A 21,477-nucleotide genomic window follows, 5' to 3' on the forward strand; every position below is an offset into this window, starting at 1 on the left:
GGGGGAGGCTCTTGGCTTTCGTTATCATAACTCCCACGACGTCGTGGGGGTGGGGGGACCACAACCTCACGCTGGGAGTTGTGCAAACAACACAACGCCGCCAACGTCCCTCACGTGTCAATGACAATGCTGTGGGAGAATGAGTTCGCTAGGCAAAAAGACAACCCACCAGACCGCTCCCTCGGGACCGAGCCATCTTGCCCATCTTGCTCATCCCTACCCAAAACCTCCCATGTGGCGTCCGGCAATTCACTTGATTGTCTCTCGGTTCGGTTTCGTCTCTGCCAAGCATCCGAGACACCCACAGCCAGTGAGTTAGTAACAGAGTTAATCCCAACTTCAGTTCATCAAACAGGCAGATAGACAGACAGACTGATCCTTCGCCAAGTGGCAAAGAAAAGGAGGCACGAAAAGGGGGGAGACGGCACTAACTAACTACCCTGGCAAGCCGGCCAGGCAATTCCAAATTCCAAATCGTCCAATTCCAAATCACAAACTCACCACAAAGACCTGGCGGGGGGGGGGGGGGGTAATGATCCCAAATCCCAATTCCAAATCCAACGTTCGAGCCCCAGTCGACAGACAGGATAAGAGAAACGCGCCAAAAAAGAGCCAGGGGCGGCACGCTCCCGACGGCGCAGTAGCAAGTCGCGTTTCTTCATCTCACCTTTTGACACCCACTCCCCTCGCTCGGCAGGTCTTTTGGACCCGCTTGGGAGCGCGGAAGACAGCCGGACCAGGTCCCCGGAGTACGACAGGAACAAGGGGGGGTTACGCGGGTTTGGTCACGTTTTTTTTTTTTTTACACTAGTGTAGCGTAGCGTAGCGAGGTGGAGGGGAGAAACCCGAGGAGCTGAGGGAGTCGCGACGAGCGGTGTGCGGCGGCTGGGTCCGGGGAGGAGGTTGCCGGGGGAGGTTGCCGGGAGCCGGGGTCCGGGGTCCCGGGTTCCGAGGGCCGGACCATGGGCGGGTTGGGCGGAAGGTTCAGCCCTTCCGGGGGCGGCAGGGTTGGGGACATACGGAGGCTGGGCTGGTTGGCTGGGTTCTTTCGTAGTTATTGGGTGTCGTAGTTTTTGGTACGGGACGGGTTCCCTAGCTGGGTTGGGGTTGGGAGAGATGGTAATCGTTGGAAGAAGGAAATTGGATGACAACAACGGCCGCTTGCAACGAGGCCGGGAGGAGCCGGATTTGCGCCCAGAGGACCGTTGGCGTTGGCGGAAAAAGCAAACCACTCTTTCCGTTCACCCGAATTTCGAGTATGAAGGTTGAGTTTGACAGAACGAGGAGAAAGAGGGTGGTCCACACAATTCTCGCACTTGGTTTGGTCAAACCAACAGGTTCTTGCGAAAAAACTTGCCGTCATCCCTGGGGGATATTATCTGCTTTCATTCGCGATCAACTAACCAGGGATTGAGCATTCCCGGGCCGAGTGCGGGTTTGACAGGACGGCGGTTTGCCGAGCCTTCCAGAGAAGACACATTTGGGTCTCCATCTTGTTGGTCTCTGTTTTAGCCGACCCTGTCCAAGGCCAACACACACACACCAGAAGGAAGGATGCCGTGTCGGCCGACCGGTGTGAATGCAAGCTGCGAGAGCACAGACTGGGCTGTTGCAGTGAGAAGACCTGTTCGCAAGTTGATTGATGGATCGTCTTTGAGGATTTTGGCTGTTGCTGCAGTCCAAAGGACGACGCGTCACTAACTCAACTTAACTCCGGCGCCGTTGGGGGGGCGGAAAGGAAAGGAAAAAAAGATGCATAAAAGAATGCCGATATCTCATTGGCAGATCTCGATGGGATTTCGGAAGCAGGCGTCGTCCGTGCCGGCCAAGGGAAAGAACGGAAGGATGCGGAAAAGGTCCACATGGCTTCCGTCGCTACAAAGTATACATTGTATGCACAGCGTAGCTAGGACTTTGATGTTTACCTTGTCTGTGCACCTTGGCCAACGCACACAGCATGCCCCATGCGGCCTTTTCTCCATGTGTACTTCGTTTCGTCCTTCATGCGGGTATCGTCGAGAGAAAGATGGCGGGGTTGGGATGGCGTGGTTTGGCGAGAGACGAGGAATGCGAAAGGCCGCTAAACAACGAGAGATCGGGGTAACTAAGAATTAGTGTAGATGTCGAGAATGAGAACACCAGTTGTGAGCCAAAGGCGAGTCGAGATCTGAGACATAATGGATGCCTGGCGTTGTCAGGTCTCGGGTCTCATAGCCAAATGCAGCATGGACGCCTCCGAGTTCTCGCTCGCATTTTGGGATTGACCATGTCAAAAAAAGAGAGGGAGGGATGCCTTGGCGAGAAGCTCCAAGCTGCTTGCTTTCCCTTTCTGCAAGACGAATCAGCATTGTGCGCTGTCTGGCCAGTGCAAAGCTGGGGACGGACAAATTGCTCTTGTGTGTGCGGGGCGTGTGGGTCCACAGGTGGGAGAAGAATCGGCTGGGGGAGATCCTGCCCCACCAAAGCTCGCACCAAGTGGGGTACAGAATGCCCGCTCGGGCCAAGACTGGTTGGTCCTGACCTGAAATCCTAGCCCGGTTACCCCACCCGTTGACCTCGCCTTGGGAAAGAAGGGGAGAGGCTCAGGTTTGCGACTAGGTGCCTCTGGTGTGCTCGGGATCGGAGAAGGAAGGCACTTGAGGAAGATTGGAAGAAATGAAAATTGGTGGAAAATTCCCTTTGCTACCTATTGTACTGCCTACATAGGTAGATCGGAGATGCAAGAAACGGTTCGGTGAACAAGTGGGAGGGTGTTCATCCCAGATCTTGAGCTGCTTTGGGTCTCTGCAACGGTAACCGTCCCCTAAAATAAGAATCTGCAAGTTTGAGATTTGACTTCCGCTGAACCCAGAGTTCAACGTTCCATTGCCATCCCTACCAGTGAAGTCAAATTTCAACCCAGGGCAACGGTAGCGTCCAGCAGTCCTCTCGGTTCTCAAGCCAACAGAAGAATCAAAATCCCTCACGAGAGACACCCAGCACGACCCCGGGCACGCCCGCCATGCTCTTATCCCCTGCCACACACGCACACACACACACACTTGCATCCTTGATTGACTTGCGGGGCGCTCTCTTGTTCCGGCCTGTCCAATCTAATCGACAAACAGCTCGCTTCTTCAACCCTACTGTACCGGATGTATGCGTTGTCAAGGTCAAAAAAAAACACTTGCGCACTACTGCAAAGTCAAGCCTCCGGGTGGACTCGCCTCTACAGTAGCTACCGGGTTGCACGCCGAACAAGGTAAGGTGGGTCGAACTTTTACAAAAGAAGGTAAAACACCACACAAAAAGCGTCATGAGGAAGCAGGAGCTGAGTTTTGGTTGGTTTTTTATTTGTTTGTCCTTGTGAAAGCACGTCTACCTTCCGACAACTTCCTGTTGGTGATGGGAAGATTTCCTGGTTACCTAGGCAAGGTGGGGGATGGGGGCAACAGACCACAACGCCGCCACGCCCTATCCAAAGTGTAATGGCATCTCGTTCTTTTCCTCCCATGGGCTATATTGGCCCCTATCGTCCACTTTTCCACCTCGGTCGTGGGTTAACCTTCGACCTCGCTAGCGCTTCGGCGCTTTAAGTATCCTGGAAGCATTTCCTTCCCTCCATGATTCTGAGAGGCGCCGCGGTCTGAAACAAAAACTCTCTCCCGAGATAGAAAAGAACAAAAAGGAAAAGAAAAGTGCACCCCTCTCCATGATTTGGATGGATATTTACGCCCCAATGATGCCCTCTTTTGGTTCATGCGCCATTCGCCGGACGGAGAGTCGGTATGTGTCTGGTGGTCCAAGGAAAAATAAATGGTGGTGGGTATGATCAAGAAATCGGAAGAGACCGGGATGGCGGCTGTCGGTGACCCGAGCGGAATGCTTTCGAACCTGCAAGGGATTGCCACTGTGCATATCGGTCCGAGATGACCGGTTTGGCCCTCCTTCGAGCGCGAAATGGGTATGGGAAGAAGCAAGAGTGCGCGAACCACGACAGGTTTCGGTGGCGAGAAGAGCTGCGGCAAAGAAAGATGTCGCTGTCGCCGCTCATAATATGGCACACCCCCGGCTGCGGCGTTCTCGACGATAACGGCCCTTTTCTGACTGGGAGTTTGAGTCGGTCCTCCTGGACGCTTCGTACTTGCTGCTGCCTGTGGGTGACAGCGGTTGAGAGGCCGCTTGTCGTTGCCGCCGCAGAATCCTAACCACGTCGTAGAAGGCCTTGTCAACATTGATATAGTTTTTGGCCGACGCCTCGACGAATTCGCATCCGAGCTCGCGCGCTAGAGCATGCCCCTCCTGCGTCGAGACTTCCCGGTCGGCGATGCGGTCGCTCTTGTTTCCAACGAGCATGATGGGGACGGGCGCGGACGGATTGGCAGCCGAGATCGGCGACCCGGGGTACGAGGGCGACGAGGCTGTTGACTCCTTGACCCTCTGAATCTGGTGGTGGAACCGCTTAATGCGCGTGAAAGACGATCGCGACGAGATGCTGTAAACTAGGACGAAACCCTCGCCATCGCGGATCCACTGGTCTCGTAGTGCTGTGTATTCTTCCTGTCCGGCCGTGTCCAACACTTCTAGCATGCACGCCTGGTTGTCTATCACGGCCTGCTTCCGGTACGAATCCTCAATGGTAGGGTCGTACTAATGGACAGTATGTCAGCGAGCGTTCTACGCAGTAGCCGCATCGTGGCGCTCGGGAAATCTTGTCCGAACAGCCGTAACAGGTGTCATAGAAGGGTGAGCGGGGAGTCAATGACAGGAGCGTACCGTTTCGACGAAATGCTGCAGGCAAAGCTGGATTGTGAGGGCTGTCTTCCCTACACCACCATCTCCGAGCACCACCAGTTTGTATAGTACCATTTTGCCCGCCATTTTTGCTGTCTTTCTGAGGGATCGCGCTGTTGTTCGGTGGTTGGGCGACCTGTGCGGTTATCGGATGGGGGGGGAACTAGCAGGAGGGCGAGAAGGTGGCACCGAGCTCAGGGGGAGCTAGGATCAGCCGAGGAGGGGCTCGATGGGATGTGCAGCACCCCTAAAATAAAAATAAAAAGAGAACACAGCTTCGACAGGACGATGACGACCAAGATGGACTTTCTTCGCGTAGACCTGGGCTCGGACAGGAGAATGGCGCAAGAGGTGGGAGCGAGAAATGGAATGAGACGGGATTCTCGGCGGCGGCGAGATGTCGGTGGTCGGCGGAAATCCTCTCTGCAAGCGGGAAAAGAGGGACAGCGATAACTTGCCGGGGTTAGGTGGTTTAGGGATGGCTTGGGGCTGGCGGTGGACAAGCAAGCCTTTGGTGATGGAGAGCTGTGGAGCAAGTATTGACCAAATGGGTGGTCTCGTCTTTTCGAAGCAACAGGGAGTCTTTTGCTGGGTGGTAGGGATTGCGCTGGGTATTGCTTGGCCAGACCCGGGGAACGATGTCGGGTGATTGCGAAGGCGGGCTGGACTTGGCTAGGATGAAGGCAGCTGTCAGGGAAAGCCGAGAGCGCACGGGCAGCCGATTGATTCGGGATGGGGAGCTGGGCGGAGGAAGGACAGGTGCCCTAGCTTTTCATGCTTTTGGCGCGGAGCTTAACTCAACTAGACAAGATGGGGGAGGGGGGGACAAGGCCTGGGGTCGCAACATATGTATGTACAGATCCCGGGCTGGAGCGAGTTTTAAAAAGGAGAGAGAGGAAGACGACGAACAAGGCGTCTCGTGCCCCGCCAAAACCGCCCGCACTTTTGCTCACAGACTCGGCACTGCGCATCACCTCACCCCATGGCCTCTCCCGCGGCCTATCCCATGGCCTCGTGGATGTGGGATCTGCTAGTAAAAGCAACGGGACCTGCCTCATGCCCTGCCCTGCCTGTGTAAGCAAAGCAACTGGCCTGTGAAGATGTGGAGGTCCATGGCCCCCGCGTTCCGGGGAGCTCTTGCCTGGGCTGGATACCTGGGACTTGCCATTATGGAAACCGCACCCCCGTTGGTTGCAGGAGCCGACCGAGCAAGGGCGTTTGCAGAGAGCGGGACTTGCCACAAGGCGAGCGGTCCCGTTGAAACCAGACCACCTCGCCAGAAAGATCAGCCACTCTCCCTGTGCGCAGCTCCCCGCGGCTGCTGTTTCCCGTTTGGGTGCAGCCTGTCGCCAACCACACAACTCGACCTTTCGAGCCGAAATAGTTAGTTAGTAGGGCTCCATTTTTGTTTGTGCGCCGATGCACAAAGCCCCCAAAGATCACAGGTTTTTATCTGTTCAGGCATGACCGGATGAGGCCCGTTCAGCGCCTGCGCCTCGATCACGACAGCAACAGCTGGATGAGGATATCAATGACACCTACATCCATCCCGACACGGTCTCCCCATAGGTATCCCCACAATTTGACCTGTTTATTCGCTGTCCAGCTGTCACTTTCAAATGCACCCCAGCGCGGGACGCCCGCTCCCGTGCGCAAGCGGTCTCCAATATCCAAGACCGACCGACCTCCATGCCAGGATTTTCATTTTTTTTTTTTTTTTATAGGTTGCGCACGGCAAGAACCGCCAACATAATTGCACCGTCTCGGCGGCCTCTGGCTTATCGGAATCCGCGATGGTGATCCGACCAAGCAAGAAGTCTAATAACCCGGGAACTCATCGAACGATTCCTCACATCGTAACCCTCAAAATTAAGGTGACTTTTCTTAACTTCACCTCATCCAGTTGGGCCGGATTGTGGGTAAAACAGTCGTGCGGTCGACAAACTCCCAGGTTGAGTCGGCGGGTCCAGATGCCGGTGCCGACCCGTTGGGGCGATATAGCCACTCTCCGCGACCAATCGTTCTGGCCTCGATCATGCCCTTGACGGGCCGACTGCAGGGTCGCGTCAAGGACAAACACTGAGTGAATTTCGGAGACATCGAGTACCTCGGCAACAGCTCGAGTCGAGTTGAGGGATGGTGACAAAGTTGTCCAATGTAAGGAGGACCCAACGCTTGGCCAAGACTCCCGTCCAAGTTCAGACACATCTCCCGGGAACACCTAGGCGACCTACGAATCTGAGTCGTCGATGTTTCGGTCTTGAAATGGCAGCGGCTTGAATCTGCGAGCCCAGCCGCAACCGTCACCTTAACATGTGCCCCGTGCAGACGGCAGACGCGCACAGGTCGCAGCTTGACGGCCCCAAGTCACCCTGGGTACTGGCTACCTGCAGGTGCTCGAAGCTCCCTTCCGGCGGGGTTGAGGGGCAACAAGCCCGGGTTCCCGTACAAACCGGATACCGGCATTGGCCCAATCGGGGCGAGTCACCTTCGCCCGGAATGGACGAGGCCTTGCAAGCTGTTCCCCGTCAAACCACTTCCCGTCGGATTTCTAGCTGCATGTTGTGAAGCACAACTACCTACGCTCTCCACCCCAAAGAGCTGACGCCGTGCTTGCGCGGATTGTACACAGTATGTACACCGCAATGGCGGGCCTTGTGTGTGCGGCGGCCGACGGCTCAGATCGATCGAGAAGGACCACTCAAATGTTGAAACGGGCGAGACACGGTGCTCGACGTAATAGCTCATTTTCCCCGCGCCTGCTCGGCATCGCTGTCCGGTCCGCACTTGGCAGAAATGGAGCACGAGACCTCTCACCTGCTGCGGACCCAGAAGCTTCAAGCATGAAGCTTGAAGCTTCGCACAAGCCTGCTTGGCTCTCAGTGCGATGAAAGCTTTCTCGCGCCATCGCATACCCCCTAGTCTAGAGGCGGCCCCATGGCCCGGATCGTCCTCGTCGAACTCGGTGTTATTCGGTGGTGTACGCCTGTGTTTGCTCTCAGGCGCATGGACCTGGAAAGTATCGACCGCTTCAGGCATGCCTCTGACTTGGGCCAAGACGTGCTCGCCGTCCTCCTAAAGCAGGCCGTCCCATGGCCCTGTTGTCTAGTGACACCCGAGACGGTGACGATCCACGGACGCTCTTTGCGTTGCCGAGACGCGCATGCTGTTAACAACTAGGCTTAGTCTGGTGATTGCACAAGACACGAAAGCAACGTTTCTTCGCGTGTCCCCTGGAGAGTTCGAGTCGAAATTTCATCCGCGACGTAAGATGTGAGAACCGAGCAACGCACGTGGTGACAAGCCTCTTTTTTATTGTTCGATCGTGGACTCGAACTGTTTTATACCCGTCTTACAAGCATGGATAGGAGTCACCGAGTCTGGTCTTGGACATGAGCTTTACCAAGAGAGATACCGAAAGAAGTTCACCAGCGCAACGCCAATCATTGCTTCACCAACCAATGGGGTTCAAAGTCAACGCCCCATGTTGTCGACAAGGCCATCTACCGAACCAGAACCACGAGCCCCACGAGCCCGCTTCTCGGTCCGGGGATTAAATGGGCCGCCGGCTCCGAAGCGGATAGACCTGAAATGCCCCATCACCGTCTTCAAAGACATTCTTCTCTCATTCGACAATTTAAATGGTGCTGTTAATAGAGGGAACCGGCGACGAAAAGAGATTTTTCACACCCCAAGCCGCTTCGCGACCTCCTCAAAACCTCCCTCTCCTTCGGCGACCCATACATCAACCCATTCTCTCGCTTGCACGTACCTCTCCTCATCCGGCTTCCACTCCTCCTCCCCAGGCCGCTCGACATACACCGTCCGCATCCCATACTCACTCGCGGCCGCTAGATCCTTCAGGTGCGCCGCCACCATGGCCACTTGTGACGGCTCTAGCTCCAACATCCTACACGCACCCAGATACACCTCCCCACTCGGTTTGTACTGCTTGAAGTCCTCAGCCGAAATCAACCGGCCCAACCCCAGCTGCGCGTGCGCGTTCATGTCCTCCAGCAGCGCCGTGTTCCCATTCGACAAGCTCGCCGTGGCGAATACCCCGTTCAGCCGTCGCATGCCGGCGACGACGTCAGCCCACGGCGTCAGGAAATGCCAGCTTCGGTTGAGCGCGTCCAGCTCCTGCTCGTCGTACACCCCCGCTAGCCCCCATTCCTCAAGCAGCGAGGCGAGGCTCTCGCGGTGCAGCGTGTCCACGTCCTTCCACGGCGTCGTGCCCGGCACAAAGGACCGCGTGAAGCCGCTGTAGGCGTTGCGCCAGGACTGTGCGAAGACCGACCAGTCGTCCCTCGTGAGGGACTCGAGGCGCGATCGGGCGGCTTCGGGCAGCGTGGGGAAGGCTGGGGAGGTCAGCTTGTCCGTGGCGGCGGCGGTGAGGGCGGATGTGATGGAGCTGCGCCAGTCGACGGCTGTACCGAAAAGGTCGAAGGTTAGGGCTTTGATGGTTGATGCGAGGGGGTGGGTGGAGGACATTGTGGGTGGTTAGCGAGGGACGGAAACTGGGCGTGTTGGCTGAGGGAATGTGTGTATTGAGAGGGTTATCTTGGAGTGTCCGAAAGCACACTGGTAAGTACACAGGTAAGTTGAAATTGACCGTAAAGGGTATATGCTGTTAACTGTCGCCGCCTCTCCTTCCCCAGGTGAGTCATCAGGTATGACGACAAAATAGGCGATATCACATGCCACCGACGCCCTCCGATGACATTTGGAGTCGGCCGGGGGTGCGGAGAAGCGGGGTCCGTCCGGCTTCGGCCGGACGGAGCTGACACCCCGGGGGGTAGATCTTAATGGTCGAGGTAGGGGGCATCAAGAGTGCTGAGTGGTGCTTATCGAAGGTTAGCAGCAGTATCCCTTACCGTGACACCATTCGGCGGTTTGCTGTCAGTGCTAACGATGCTGGCCAAGTCATATTTTAACCCGCGTCGTCATGTTAGGTAGGTAAGTCATTTCGATTCTTGGGGATCACACTGACGATACCTTGTCTCGTATCTCGAAAGTTCATCATCCGATACCGTCAACCCAGAATGACACTGTCTATCATTCACTATGTTTTAACCGACCGGTCACCTTCTAAGCATCACCGGTAACAACGCACCATAGCCGCGTATGACTCTTAGCTCAGATATGAATACCTTTTCCAACTTGTTGAGTTTTCTCTCGTCACAATCTGCTGCTACCCGTACATGCCAAGAACTTTTAGAAGAACACTAGTTGCCGTTAAATGAGGGCGATCGAATCCCAACCACCTCACCTCCCAGGATTCTCCGTGGCCATCACTGACTGCTCAGAAAATGTCCGCAGCAGAACAAGGGAGGCTAGGGTAATACGCAGATATATCACGTTTTGTGTGTGAAAACAACAACAACCGCCACTGGGCAACCCCCACAGATGATCATTCCGGAGGCCTACGACGTTAAAAGACGGAAATATCTAGCTCAAGACACCGAGACAGAAACCTAATGACACTGGCCCACGCATGCTCCCAATGTGTGGGAATTCGTTACCTTATTGTTGCTATAGCACTCAGTCTTAGCTTGTTTACTTCTTCCGCTTTACCGTCGCCTGTCCCCCTTCTACCTTGTTACGCACACCCATATTCCCCAACCCAAGTTCTGCTGCTGGCTCTAGCCAGTTCTGCTATCTTTCTTTTGACCCGGCGCGGGCCCTTTTTGATGATACCGACTGTGTTTTTCCCGACTCTGCACCTTGGTTGATCTACGACCCTGGTGTGATGTGTCTACGGCTGTTTGATGTTTTGCTTGGTACTCATATGGCAAGTGTCGATAGGGGGAGTGGGCTTCACCCGTGTTATGTACCTGCCTGGGCTTGTTTTTGGGCTCCAACTTAAGAGATGAGAGATGAGAGAGGGGGTTGGTTGCGCCGGGAACGGGTTGTATTGCGGCAGTGCTGGCCGCTTTGGTTCGGAACCGGGGAGGAAAGGAGGGGGACGGGAAGGGCTATTGGAGGCGCCGTTATACGTATCGGAGATGGCATGGTTTGGCTGGGGATAGGTGGTGTGGCGGTAGCCATGATGGTGGCCGCGGTTCGTATTGGTGCTAACCTGGTGGGCGTTAGGGGTGTGAATGGTTGTGGAAATGTAAACCAGAAAATGGGCGAGGGCAATATGGTCCTCGTCTCTCTGGACTTTTGTAATATTGTCTCCATCCCAGCACATCAAACACTTGACCAAGCTTGAGACCACCGCTTGACAACCGTGACATTTACTTTCGAGAGATAGTGAAGGCCAGCAAGAACTCGGAACGTGCCAGCACCAAGGAGAAGACCGACTCCCTCGCATTGTTCAGGGATATACTCAGAACCGGCATCTCCTGGTCTAACTACGGCCTCGCCCCCTATTCGCAGTGACCGGTGAGTGCTTGCCATGAGCAGACCGAATTGTATTTGGCAGATCGTTTCAGTGGTACGGGGATCGTTGTGTCCATGGTCACGTCCACGGCCAAGGTTAGGGGATATGACATATCCCGATTTCTGCCCCCGTATCCGCTCAGCGTAGAGACGGCTGCAAAACACAACGGTGTCGATGGGGTCGAGGAAGGGTCTGCTACCGTTCAACACAGACGAGCCAACCTCACCGCCCCCTCAAGACGCTTACTGGCACAGCTCCCAGTATCTGATCGGGGGAGTCGGCTTCAATCTTTGTCCCGCGGTGGGTTTCGGCTCGTAAAATCCTTGCCAACCTTGATCTGATCGGTGACTTTCTGAGGGTGACCGCCCATCGTACACCGAGATTACTGACTTAACTCATCGGATTGGTCACACAACGGTCTGAATTCCTGGATATTAAACAACCCCTTCTGGCCGAAGAGTTTCTTGCGCGGCTTTTCCCGGGGGATGCGGCTTAAATAGACTATGTGAAGCGTTTCTGATAGAAGCAAAGTGGTTGTGTACTTTGGACGTGAGCCTGGTTTGGACAGCACACTTTATTCAGACCTCCCGCCCCATTAACTCCGGCATCCCGCTCCCAATTAGCCAACCGGCTGTCGTTTTGAGTTTCTTGCAGCCGGAGATCAGCCGTTGTGAATCGGACTGAAGGAGGGTTGCAACCGGAGGTGTGCTGCCGCCGTGAGCTACCACCATGGACGGTTTACATGCAATGTACGTGATATCTCACACATGAGTTACATGTGATGCTCACCGGTTCACGACAGCATGCGCAAGGTTGCTGGTGGCCATTGCCCCTTTTTCTCGCATCGGCTTTGAGTAACGCTCCGAGCTAGATAGTTAATTGAGCATTGGCCAGTTTGTTCATCCCATTTGACGACCTCAGTCCTCTCCCAACAAATCGATTAAATCAGACGAGAGAATGTATGTACGAAGGAGGGCTGTGATCTTCCCGCAATTGAAGTACCGGGACACCAACGCCGTCACCTGCACAGCACAGGAAAGCGAGTTTCAGACCCTGGTGTGGAAGCGCGTCTTCATTTCTTCAACTCCCGTGTTTTCAGGGATATCTGCAGGCGTCACTTGCAGCGTAACAATGCTCAACAAGCTGCCGCCAGGCTCGCTTGGACGGCCAGGGGGTTTCTGATTTCCGGAGACTCCGTGCGCCTTGCAGCAAGCAGGGTCAGGGATAACCGACTCACTCTCCACGAGCCGCAGTTGGATGATGAGAGACAGCGCGTGCGCGCGTGCTGCGCAAGTTGGTTAGTTACTTGCGGACGACAGAGGCAGGTCTTCCTTCCCTTTGGTAGACTTGAGGAAGGTGGCTATGGACGAAGCGCCAGTTTCTCGGAGTTGGTCGTTGGCTCCCAGAACTCGGCGTGTATCGCGGCACGATTGGAGCGTTTGTTGGCCAACGAGAAGCCGAGGAAGCGACAGGCCATCCTTCGTCTCTGTGACGGAAATTCCAACGTTGGGGAACGCGGCCGCCACAACGCCATGGGCCTCTTCCCCGGACGGGGGTTGGATCTCGAGTCAGTCTGGCCGCGGCTTGGCATACTGGGCCTCCGAGGATGGGCCGGAGAATGCTTATTATTTGTTTTTCTGTGACGAGTCGTTTCTCTGCGGTTGTTTGGGGATGGCCGCACGCGGGGCACTGTGACGGTTCCTAGGTACGAAGTACATACATAGTGTACATATATACATAGTTATTAGATTGGCGACAAACAGCAGGAGATCTGACAGCAGTTATTTGCAGGCCTGGCCACGGGTCCGTGTCTCACTTTAACCACGAGATCGACGTTGCTTCGATCGAGAGCATGGTTTAACGCACGTTACGGTGCAGGATGCATGTGGCAGTGGATATCAACCCCAGCAAAGACGAGGGTCGGAGCAGGGCATCGAAGTTTTCTATCCTTGGGAGCATCGAAGGTCGAATGGAGGTACGACGGAAGTTTGGGATCCTCTAGTGTGGATTTTGACAATCTAGGGGCCACGGGGCCCATAAAGACTGTTTCCTGCGCAGTGGTGACATAGTGTGGGCTGGTGGTTCCTATCTCGACCATGACTTGGAGATGTTTGTCAAGTTGCAGGCCGTCTAAGCCCCGTCGCCTTGAGCTTCCAAAATTGGCTATCTTCTGGCGATTCCGGCTCGCCTTCCGCTGACCCTGCTGGCATCCATCGTGACACCGGTGGATGTTGATGAGGCCAGGGTCTCATTCGGTTAGCGGTTCCGGTGAAAGGGGACGGGTGGGGGATGTTCATTGAGGTCAGCCACGCCGTTCTCGCGCAGCAATCACGGTTTGACAGTGACACAGTCCCTTTCTCTCCTCTTTCCTTCTGTTGTGTTTCGCGCCGGAACTTGCCGAATCAACAAACCGCGTCCGGACTTGAGCGATGAAGCACGTGTGAGGGTGATGGGGGCTACTTGTAGACTTACGGAGTTAGAAGTGAGAAAAAGACTCTCGAAGTGAGACGGAAGAGAGGGTTTGTGGAGCAGAGGTCTGGTCGCACCCCCAACATGCCCACTTTGGACGACCCTGGGCCCGGGCGATCGTCAACATCCTATCACACCAGGAAATTAGACACAGGCTGGTGCCGGCTCCCATTCGCTGCCTGCCGGTCGTCACAAGAGGCTCCGTCCCAAACGAGCTAGTCGGCTGGTGCGCACCCCGGGGGTCTCATCCCTTTTTGGAACCCGTCAAGTGCGCACGTTGGACCCCCTTGAACGGGATGGCCGTTCTGCTCGAGGCCTGGGCGTGCGGGTGGTTGCAGACTCCAGTTGCACTCCTGTGAGTCTGCGCGACAGTGCGGAAGTGGCGATGGATGGGTTGGTGCTGGTGAGCTCGCAACATCGGGACGGAGATGGAAGGAGGAGCAACGAGGAGCGGAGAGAAAAGGTCGATTTAGGAGATCGGTTTCCATCTTTGGATGAGATCCGAAGGTCTTTCCGGGGATTTTCCTGCGAGAGTGAAATCCAGGCTGGGGTCGAGTTCTCGGGAATTGCAAAACCAGGGAAGCCCCTCCATCCTTGGCTTCTCGAACCTCCATGGCGTAATGAGAACCAGCAAACCGCCTAAACTTCCCAGCACAATCTTTTGTTTTCACGCAAGCTCTCGTTAGCCTGCTGAGACCCCTCCCCGGCCCATTGTTTACATAGTGTCTTGACAAGCCGATTCTTGACCCAGCGCATTCGGGGACCCTGGTCTTCCCGAGGCCGCGGAATGTTGGTTTGTTGGTTTTTTTGGTTAGTTAGATCCCACGAGGTTTCGGTGCTGCTGCTGATGGCTTATCCAGAAATCGTTGATTTGCTCTGGTCGGAACTTTGAAACGAGTCGAAAATAAACGAGGCGCACATGCACAGAGATGACAGCCAGTGGCCTGTCTCGAGACCTGTGTAACCAATCTCCATTGCCCGAGCCGCCTTGAGTTCCTCTGCAGACGGTTGGTGGAGGTGCGGGAGCCCGGCAGGGTGCTGTAAGGTGCGGGAGAGTGCGGCAACCATTGGCCTGTGTGCCCTGTGCATGTGCAGCCAGCAGCTTGATGGAAAGATTTGTGTCAGTGCTTTGGCATTTTTAATTCTGCTTTCCCCGATTCGTGCTCCACCCGCGAGAGGGGTGGAACGACCTGACTGCAGGCCAGGCCGCTGTTCGCTTTTCGGCAGGCTCTGCAGGGCATCCCACATTCTCCACTTTCCTGCAGCTTGCGGATGGCTCGTGTCGAAATGTGGAGTATTCATACAGAACCCAGGCCGCCCAGATCCGCCCAAACCTCCTTGGGGCCTTGTATCGCATGTACAATACAATCTCACTTCCGGCCCGGTGTCGCATTTTGGGGGGGCATTGTTCTCCTTCTTTTCTCGACTGAGCGACGAGGGTGCTGTTGCTGCTTTCACGCACTTTTTCACCTGCGGTTCGTGACGCCACTTTTTGAGTTCTCTTCTTTCATCTGGTCGAGTCTCGACTTCGAGAACTCCCAGATTCCGCACGCTCTTTTTTCCCCTTCTTCAGGTTGCGCGATACGATACCCCGTTTCCTTTCCTTACGCGCTTGCACCACTTTCTTTTCCAGTCTCTCTCTAAGAAACGCCAGCCGGGACATTCCTTCCTCGAGCACTTCCATTACATCTATACCTATTTATCACTAGGTACACTATCGACCTGTCTGGGGCTGGAGAGGTACGTGCAACTACGATCCCGCCAGCGGCGATTGCGAGCCCCAATTCGCCTCGGCTCCTCTCTAACCAGCATTGTACTGACTGAGACATCTTGTAGAAACTCCGAGCTTCCGCGATTTGTGAGCCCCACCTGGCGAGATCGCCACGAACCGCTGTTCGTCCCATCTTCCGGTTCCACCTCGTGGCAGGCCGGGAAGTTCAAAAAAAAAACGTCGACTCGAATCTTCTAGCGGCAAACAACAAGAGGTTCTTTATCTCATCGCTCTCCTAGGCTACACGACATCTATTTTCCGCACCTTGTGAGCCGCTTCTCGACTTTGGTGACCCCCGGTTTCGCTTCCAGCCCAAGCCAAGTTCGCATGTTGTCTCGCCCAGCTTGGGTTAGTCGGGGTTCCCCTATTTCATAAGACGCATGTTATAGCTTGAATAATATTGGAGTGACAGCATTGCTGATTGGCCAATTGGGACTAGGATTGGCATCAAAACCGATGGGGATATTGCATGGAATCAACGCCGACACCGACACCGACGACGTGCGACTTGTGTGAGTTAGTGCCAACCGGGTCACTGTTGCAGACCGTTTGACCACCCGTGGTTGTGCATGCATTTCGTGCTACGGGGGGCTGTTTCGAGCATTGACGGTTCGGCTGAGCTTCCGAGCTTGGGTCGTCCCGTTGCATATTGCTTCGCCTTGAAACAAGGTCCGATAAGCTGTCCTGGGCCAACAAGGATCATCGCAGTAGAGATCAGCCTCTAACTATCGGCACATCACTAACACGCACACACGCACCCGCCACCCATCTGGAAACGATTTGGAGCAGCAGCCCCCGATAGTGGAAATGACCTGAGCTCTCCGTTGGGTCAAGTAAGAGACGGTAATCTTTGTCATTTCACGAAGTTAAGACGCCGCACTCATAATGGCCGTGTGGGAAACCGAAGACGAATCCACCGGGCCGGTGGCCCCGCCGACGCCCATTGACACACCTCACCGACCACTCTCGCGGACGGTTTCGCGCGGCTCGCGAAAATCAGGGAGGTCTATTACGCCTACTGGAAAGAAGGGCAAGAGTCGCTCCCCTCCACCCCTCCCTGGGGACAAGAGCGAGAGGGGATCCAAGAGGTCCTCTAGGGACGTCACCAACGATGAAAACATCAGTATTTTGGATCCGCGTCGTTTCACGCCAACGCTCCATGCGAGTTTGGTTTCCGAGATTCTCTCCCTCAGGCGAGACCAGGAGGAGAAGTTGAAGATTATCGAGAGCCTTGAGACGTCATTACACACCGTGCGGGAGGAAACGGAGACACTGCAGTCTTCGCTGTCAACAACAGGGAAGGAAAGCAGGTCATTGAAAAGGCAACTCTCCTTGCTGGAAGGGGGGACATCTTCTGCGCTTGGTGAACTGGCGAGAGAGCGCGATGAAGCGATCGAATCGGCGTCCGAAGCGCGGAAGCGGCTTGAGGCAACACAAAAGAAATTGCGGAGCCAAGAAGAGGACTCACAGCGTGTGCATGAGCAGTGGGCGAAGGAGAAGGACGATTGGGAGGAGGAGAAGCGCAAGCAGGAACGGAGAATCCATGTCGCCGAGACGCGGCTAAAGGTCGTTTTGGAGGAGGTTGCCGCGTTCCAGGCTGCGCAGGCAGAAGGTCAGGATGCGGCCACCATTGGCGGAGAGAGTGATGGGGAGGAAAGCGTAAAGGACGATGCTGCCAGTGTTAGGAGCATGAGCCTCACGAACAGCATTCGGTTTTCGGTCGCCAATAGCATCCTCAAGGCGAATGGGAACTCGCTGGCTGACGAGCTGGGATTCGACGGCGGTTACGACGACGAAAGCGACTACGGCGGTCGGGATAGTGTCTTATCGAAGGGCCACATGCGAAACTTCAGCCGAGACAGCCTTGCCTTCAGAACCCACCAGCGACACCGGAGCAATGACAGCATAAGGAGACCTGGCAGCGTGGCTCGTGGGAAGCTGGCCTTCAATCCCGCTGCGCTCGAGAGGCTCGAAGATGGGATTATTAAGGAGGACGACGAAACGGTGCCGCCTGCTCCTCAAGTCAGCTACGTCGACACTGGAATTCAGTACTCGCCGCCACCGTCTCCCAAAATTGTTCCTTCAAAACCGCCGACCCCAGAACTGTCCTCGCTCCTACAAAAATACGAGAGGCTCAGTAGCCTCGACGGCCCTCCTCGTGGTGAGCACGAAATCGAGGCGAACCAGCGAAGGAAGAGGGTGAGTGTCGCTCAGCCGCTTGCTATCAAGACGCTTGGAATGCACAACTTGATGGTCAACGGTTCGTCTCAAACAGCCGAGGAGCCATTGAGCCCCCCGAGGACGCCTAAGACGCCACTGCAGGAGACACCCCCACCGCCGAGACCTAAGACGCCGGCCATGGTTTCTGCTTCCACGCAGACCGATGATGTGCCACCGCCACTTGATCCCTCGCTCCTTGAACTACCAATGCCCATTCCCAGCATCAGCATTATTCCCCCAACTAGTCGCCCGAGTTCACCTCGTGAGCCACGCCTTCCTCAACTCACCAAGGATTTTGGATGCCAAGTGTCGATACAGACCACAATATCTACAACGTCGTCGGGGATGCAGACGGAAGAGATTCGGGTTGACCAGCGACTGGACAGGCTCCCACCGCACCTCCACCCGTCTGCTATCACGTCCCGGCCATCTTCGCCTGCGCTTGGTGTCGTCGAGGTTGCCATGGAGGGCACCCGGCATTTCACACCAGTTCCTGGGAACTTGCCACCGCGGAATCCGCGACGACTAACATCCAAGCGAAGCTTGACAGATATGCCCTCGTCACCCCCTATTTCCCCTTCCATCCTGGAAGAAGAAACCCATGATCTCTACCCAGGAAATAACGATGACGGTCCCCTTTCAAGTCAGAATGCACCCATGCGACGGCCGCCGCGGATTAGCAGCCTGTTTGCCGGTTTTGATGGAAACAGCTCTGACGAGGTTGACGAATTCATGGACGCTGACCTGACCGACTCCGAGTACCGCACTGCGCTTTCTGCGCCGAGGCCTAAGAACGGGTCGAACCGTGGGGGTAAGCGGAACTCGATAGGAACGGTTACGTCGTCGGAGAACGCGTTCTCGCCGAAGGCTAGCAGTCGTTTCTTTTCTCCTGGGTCTGAGGATGGCGAAGCGTACGATTCGGTAGCCTACCCGGCGCATGACATGCGGGACACGGGTTTCGGCAGGCGGAGTTCGAGACGCGGAGGACGGCCTTCCGTTTTTGGTACTAAGCCCAGCGTCATGCGCCGGACTGTTATGATCCAGAACGGCATCGCTTCGCATCAGAGGGCCAGGAGCCCGAGTCTGACGGACCCCAAGGAGCCCCCATTCCCGATCCCAACACGCGCTAGTTCCAGGCAACCTCCCGTGAGCATCAGTGCCCCGAGCGATGGACGCACCAGCCCGAGCAGGAGTTCAGACGTCTGGTCGAGGCGAGGCTCGAACCGCAGCCACTACCGCGCCGGTAGCATCCGCAAGGTGCGCTCGGCGGCGGTCCTCCCCCGAAACCAGAGGTACCGGCGACGTGGAAGCCGCTCGCCGCCGGCCTTTGGCCCCTCCACGGAAGCCCCCGAGAGCCCCAGGCTCCCCCCGTTGCCCAATAACGATATCACGGCGCCGCGCACCAGGGATGGGTATATGACGCCGAGATATCGGAGTCACAGGTCCCAACCGTCGACAACAACGGCGAACACGGCGGACACCGCTGCGGCGTCGCAGGCCGCCTCGACCCAGCCGCCCACCGTGGTGGACACGATCGCCCAAACCATGGTGGGCGAATGGATGTTTAAATATGTGCGAAGGCGCAAGTCTTTTGGTGTTGCCGACACCAAGGGCGGCGATGACAACAGCAATGACCGTCATAAGAGATGGGTCTGGCTCGCGCCTTACGAGCGTTCGATTCTCTGGAGCAGCAAGCAGCCGGCTTCGGGGAGCGCGCTCTTGGGCAAGGCTGGCCGCAAGCGTGAGTGGAGAATTTTTCGAGTATACAGAGTTACCCTGCTGACTGCCCGATAGTGGTAATTCAATCTGTGTTGGATGTGAAGGATGACAACCCCCCTCCGAAGGGGACCGCCCAGATCTTCAATAGGTCGATTCTCATCTTGACACCGCAGCGGGCGCTCAAATTCACAGCCGCAAACGCCGAACGCCACTACATCTGGCTGACATCGCTCTCCTTTTTGGCACACTCTAACCAGGCCATACCCGATACCTTGACAGTACCGCAGTCTAAGCCGTTGGTCGAGCAGTATGAGTTGCCGAAGCCTAAGCGGCGAGCGATTCGCGATTCCATCCGCCTCACCAAGGCCAAGACAGCCGTGATCAAGTCGGATCCGGTAACAGCAGACTCTCACTTGGATAGTGCCCCGCCCAACATCCCTAGCTTCCGACCCCCTCCGGTGCCGGAAATCGTCTACAAAATGCCCACGCATACGCGGGATGCGTCGAAGGACACTGCCGAGCCCCCCGCCATTGCTCGGTTTTCCAACCAAGGCGCCATCCACGGGCGCAAGCGCAGCAACACTGGCAGCCACATCCCGCCTCCCCTCTCGTTCCGAGGCTTCTCCGGCCCTGCCGGAAGCGGTGGATCTCACACGGCGTCGAACAGCACGGCGGGCAACAGCGTCATGACCGCCGGGTCGTCGGATCTCTACAGCAACGCCGGCGCCAGCGCCGTCACGGGGTCGAGCGGCATGACGTGGGCGACACCTTCGGTGCGCACGTCGGAGGCCTCGAGCCGGCCCAGCGGTCCCGTCATGAATAACTTTTTCGACGCCATCGGCACGGTGCGCATGGAGGCCTTCATAAGCCCCCTCGCGTTCAACGAGACGCCCTACGAGCAGGACGACTTCCGGCAGGTGACGCGGCGGCGAAGCAAGGAGCTCCGCCGCCGGGCCAGCCGGGGCAGTCGCCAGCGCGACAGCTACCAGAGCCGCACCACCCGCGCCACCGACGACCTGGACGAGTGGTACATGCGGGATGACCCCTTCAGGGGGTTCTAGGAGCGCCTTCTCTTCTTGGTCTTTGTTTCCCCTCTATATCTTGTGGCACACGCTGCTATCCCGTCACGACTGACGCTTTCACTCTATTTTCTTAATTTTTTTTGTTAATCTGAAAAAGGTCTGCTGAGGGCCTTAGCTTTTTATGACCGGCATGCGCTGTCGTCCCTATCGTGACAGGGGTGGATTTTTAAAGACTTCCTTTCTACGGTATTTGGACTTCATGGCTGGTCGAAAGCAAGCATAGCACCACTGGGGGGAGGGTATGTTTTATACCAGCCCGTTTTGATATGTGATACCATCTTGGCAGTGGAGTTGTTGAGACGGACTCCCGTTGTATATTTATTACGTTCTGGTTTCTTTTCAGTCCCCCGCGGGACAGCCGAGGGCGACGTGAGCGGTAGAGCTGGCGACGGCATTCATCGACTGGTTGAATATACTGGTTATGTTTTGCATCTTGAAGAGCAAGCCAATTTTCAGTTCCCTCGCCCTTTCGTTTTGGTGCTTTATTGAGGGTTGCGTTGGCTTTTAGGACATTGACTTGGAACACAAAATGTGCTTAACCTGCGCAAGAAAGTGGTAGAAAAACGGAAGTTCCCTGAAGCTTGCTTGAGAGGGTGATAATGCCGCTTCTGTGCCTTCATCCTTGCGTGTAAGTGGGCTCGGTTTGAGACAGGAATGCGCCCCTAACCCTTATCGATCACCAGCCCCGCCATCCCCCACCATACTCTTTACTTTCTGAAAGCTTGTCTGGAACAACCTACCTGCACCCAACCTACTACCAAACCAGCCCACCATGTCCTCGCCAGCAGAAACCACCGCCATGGAGGAGTCCCTCGAGCAGATGCAGGCGCGACATAGAAAGGAGCAACGCGACTTCCAAGGGCGCGTCACCAGCAAAAAGAAGAACGCGACCAAGAAGACGCGCAAGTTTGTCAACGACGAGTGCGCCGAGCTCGAGCGCCAGCTCAAAGAGCGGCAGGGCGAGGAACTGCGCAAGCTGTCGGGGGAAGCCGATGAAAACAACCACGACGACGAGGATAACAACACCAGCGAACCAACACAACCACCCCATCGCCACA

General features: G+C 55.9%; 6 protein-coding genes across 6 annotated transcripts; 2 read left to right on the forward strand and 4 right to left on the reverse strand.

Annotated features, from left to right (window-relative positions):
* Positions 1-802: 802 nt before the first annotated feature.
* On the reverse strand, positions 803-1,492 carry CHGG_00600 (uncharacterized protein; the record flags this gene model as incomplete). The annotated part of the gene is made up of 2 exons (XM_001219820.1): positions 803-1,038; positions 1,405-1,492. 2 exons carry the CDS (start codon positions 1,490-1,492, stop codon positions 803-805), a joined length of 324 nt encoding a protein of 107 aa, XP_001219821.1.
* Positions 1,493-4,029: 2,537 nt separating this feature from the next.
* Positions 4,030-4,860, reverse strand: CHGG_00601 (ras-2 protein; the record flags this gene model as incomplete). The annotated part of the gene is made up of 2 exons (XM_001219821.1): positions 4,030-4,629; positions 4,756-4,860. The coding sequence occupies 2 exons, from the start codon at positions 4,858-4,860 to the stop codon at positions 4,030-4,032; spliced, it is 705 nt and encodes a 234-aa protein (XP_001219822.1).
* Positions 4,861-6,663: 1,803 nt separating this feature from the next.
* On the reverse strand, positions 6,664-7,812 carry CHGG_00602 (uncharacterized protein; the record flags this gene model as incomplete). The annotated part of the gene is made up of 2 exons (XM_001219822.1): positions 6,664-7,125; positions 7,357-7,812. The coding sequence occupies 2 exons, from the start codon at positions 7,810-7,812 to the stop codon at positions 6,664-6,666; spliced, it is 918 nt and encodes a 305-aa protein (XP_001219823.1).
* A 435-nt stretch (positions 7,813-8,247) lies between these two features.
* CHGG_00603 (uncharacterized protein) lies at positions 8,248-9,264 on the reverse strand (the record flags this gene model as incomplete). Its single annotated transcript, XM_001219823.1, has 2 exons — positions 8,248-8,359; positions 8,546-9,264. 2 exons carry the CDS (start codon positions 9,262-9,264, stop codon positions 8,248-8,250), a joined length of 831 nt encoding a protein of 276 aa, XP_001219824.1.
* A 2,623-nt stretch (positions 9,265-11,887) lies between these two features.
* CHGG_00604 (uncharacterized protein) lies at positions 11,888-12,340 on the forward strand (the record flags this gene model as incomplete). The annotated part of the gene is made up of 2 exons (XM_001219824.1): positions 11,888-11,907; positions 12,130-12,340. 2 exons carry the CDS (start codon positions 11,888-11,890, stop codon positions 12,338-12,340), a joined length of 231 nt encoding a protein of 76 aa, XP_001219825.1.
* A 3,943-nt stretch (positions 12,341-16,283) lies between these two features.
* Positions 16,284-20,398, forward strand: CHGG_00605 (uncharacterized protein; the record flags this gene model as incomplete). The annotated part of the gene is made up of 2 exons (XM_001219825.1): positions 16,284-19,359; positions 19,413-20,398. The coding sequence occupies 2 exons, from the start codon at positions 16,284-16,286 to the stop codon at positions 20,396-20,398; spliced, it is 4,062 nt and encodes a 1,353-aa protein (XP_001219826.1).
* Between the last annotated feature and the right edge of the window lie 1,079 nt (positions 20,399-21,477).

This window comes from Chaetomium globosum, genomic scaffold (assembly GCF_000143365.1).
Source record: "Chaetomium globosum CBS 148.51 scaffold_1 genomic scaffold, whole genome shotgun sequence".
In the NCBI taxonomy this organism is placed as follows: Eukaryota; Fungi; Ascomycota; class Sordariomycetes; order Sordariales; family Chaetomiaceae; genus Chaetomium; species Chaetomium globosum.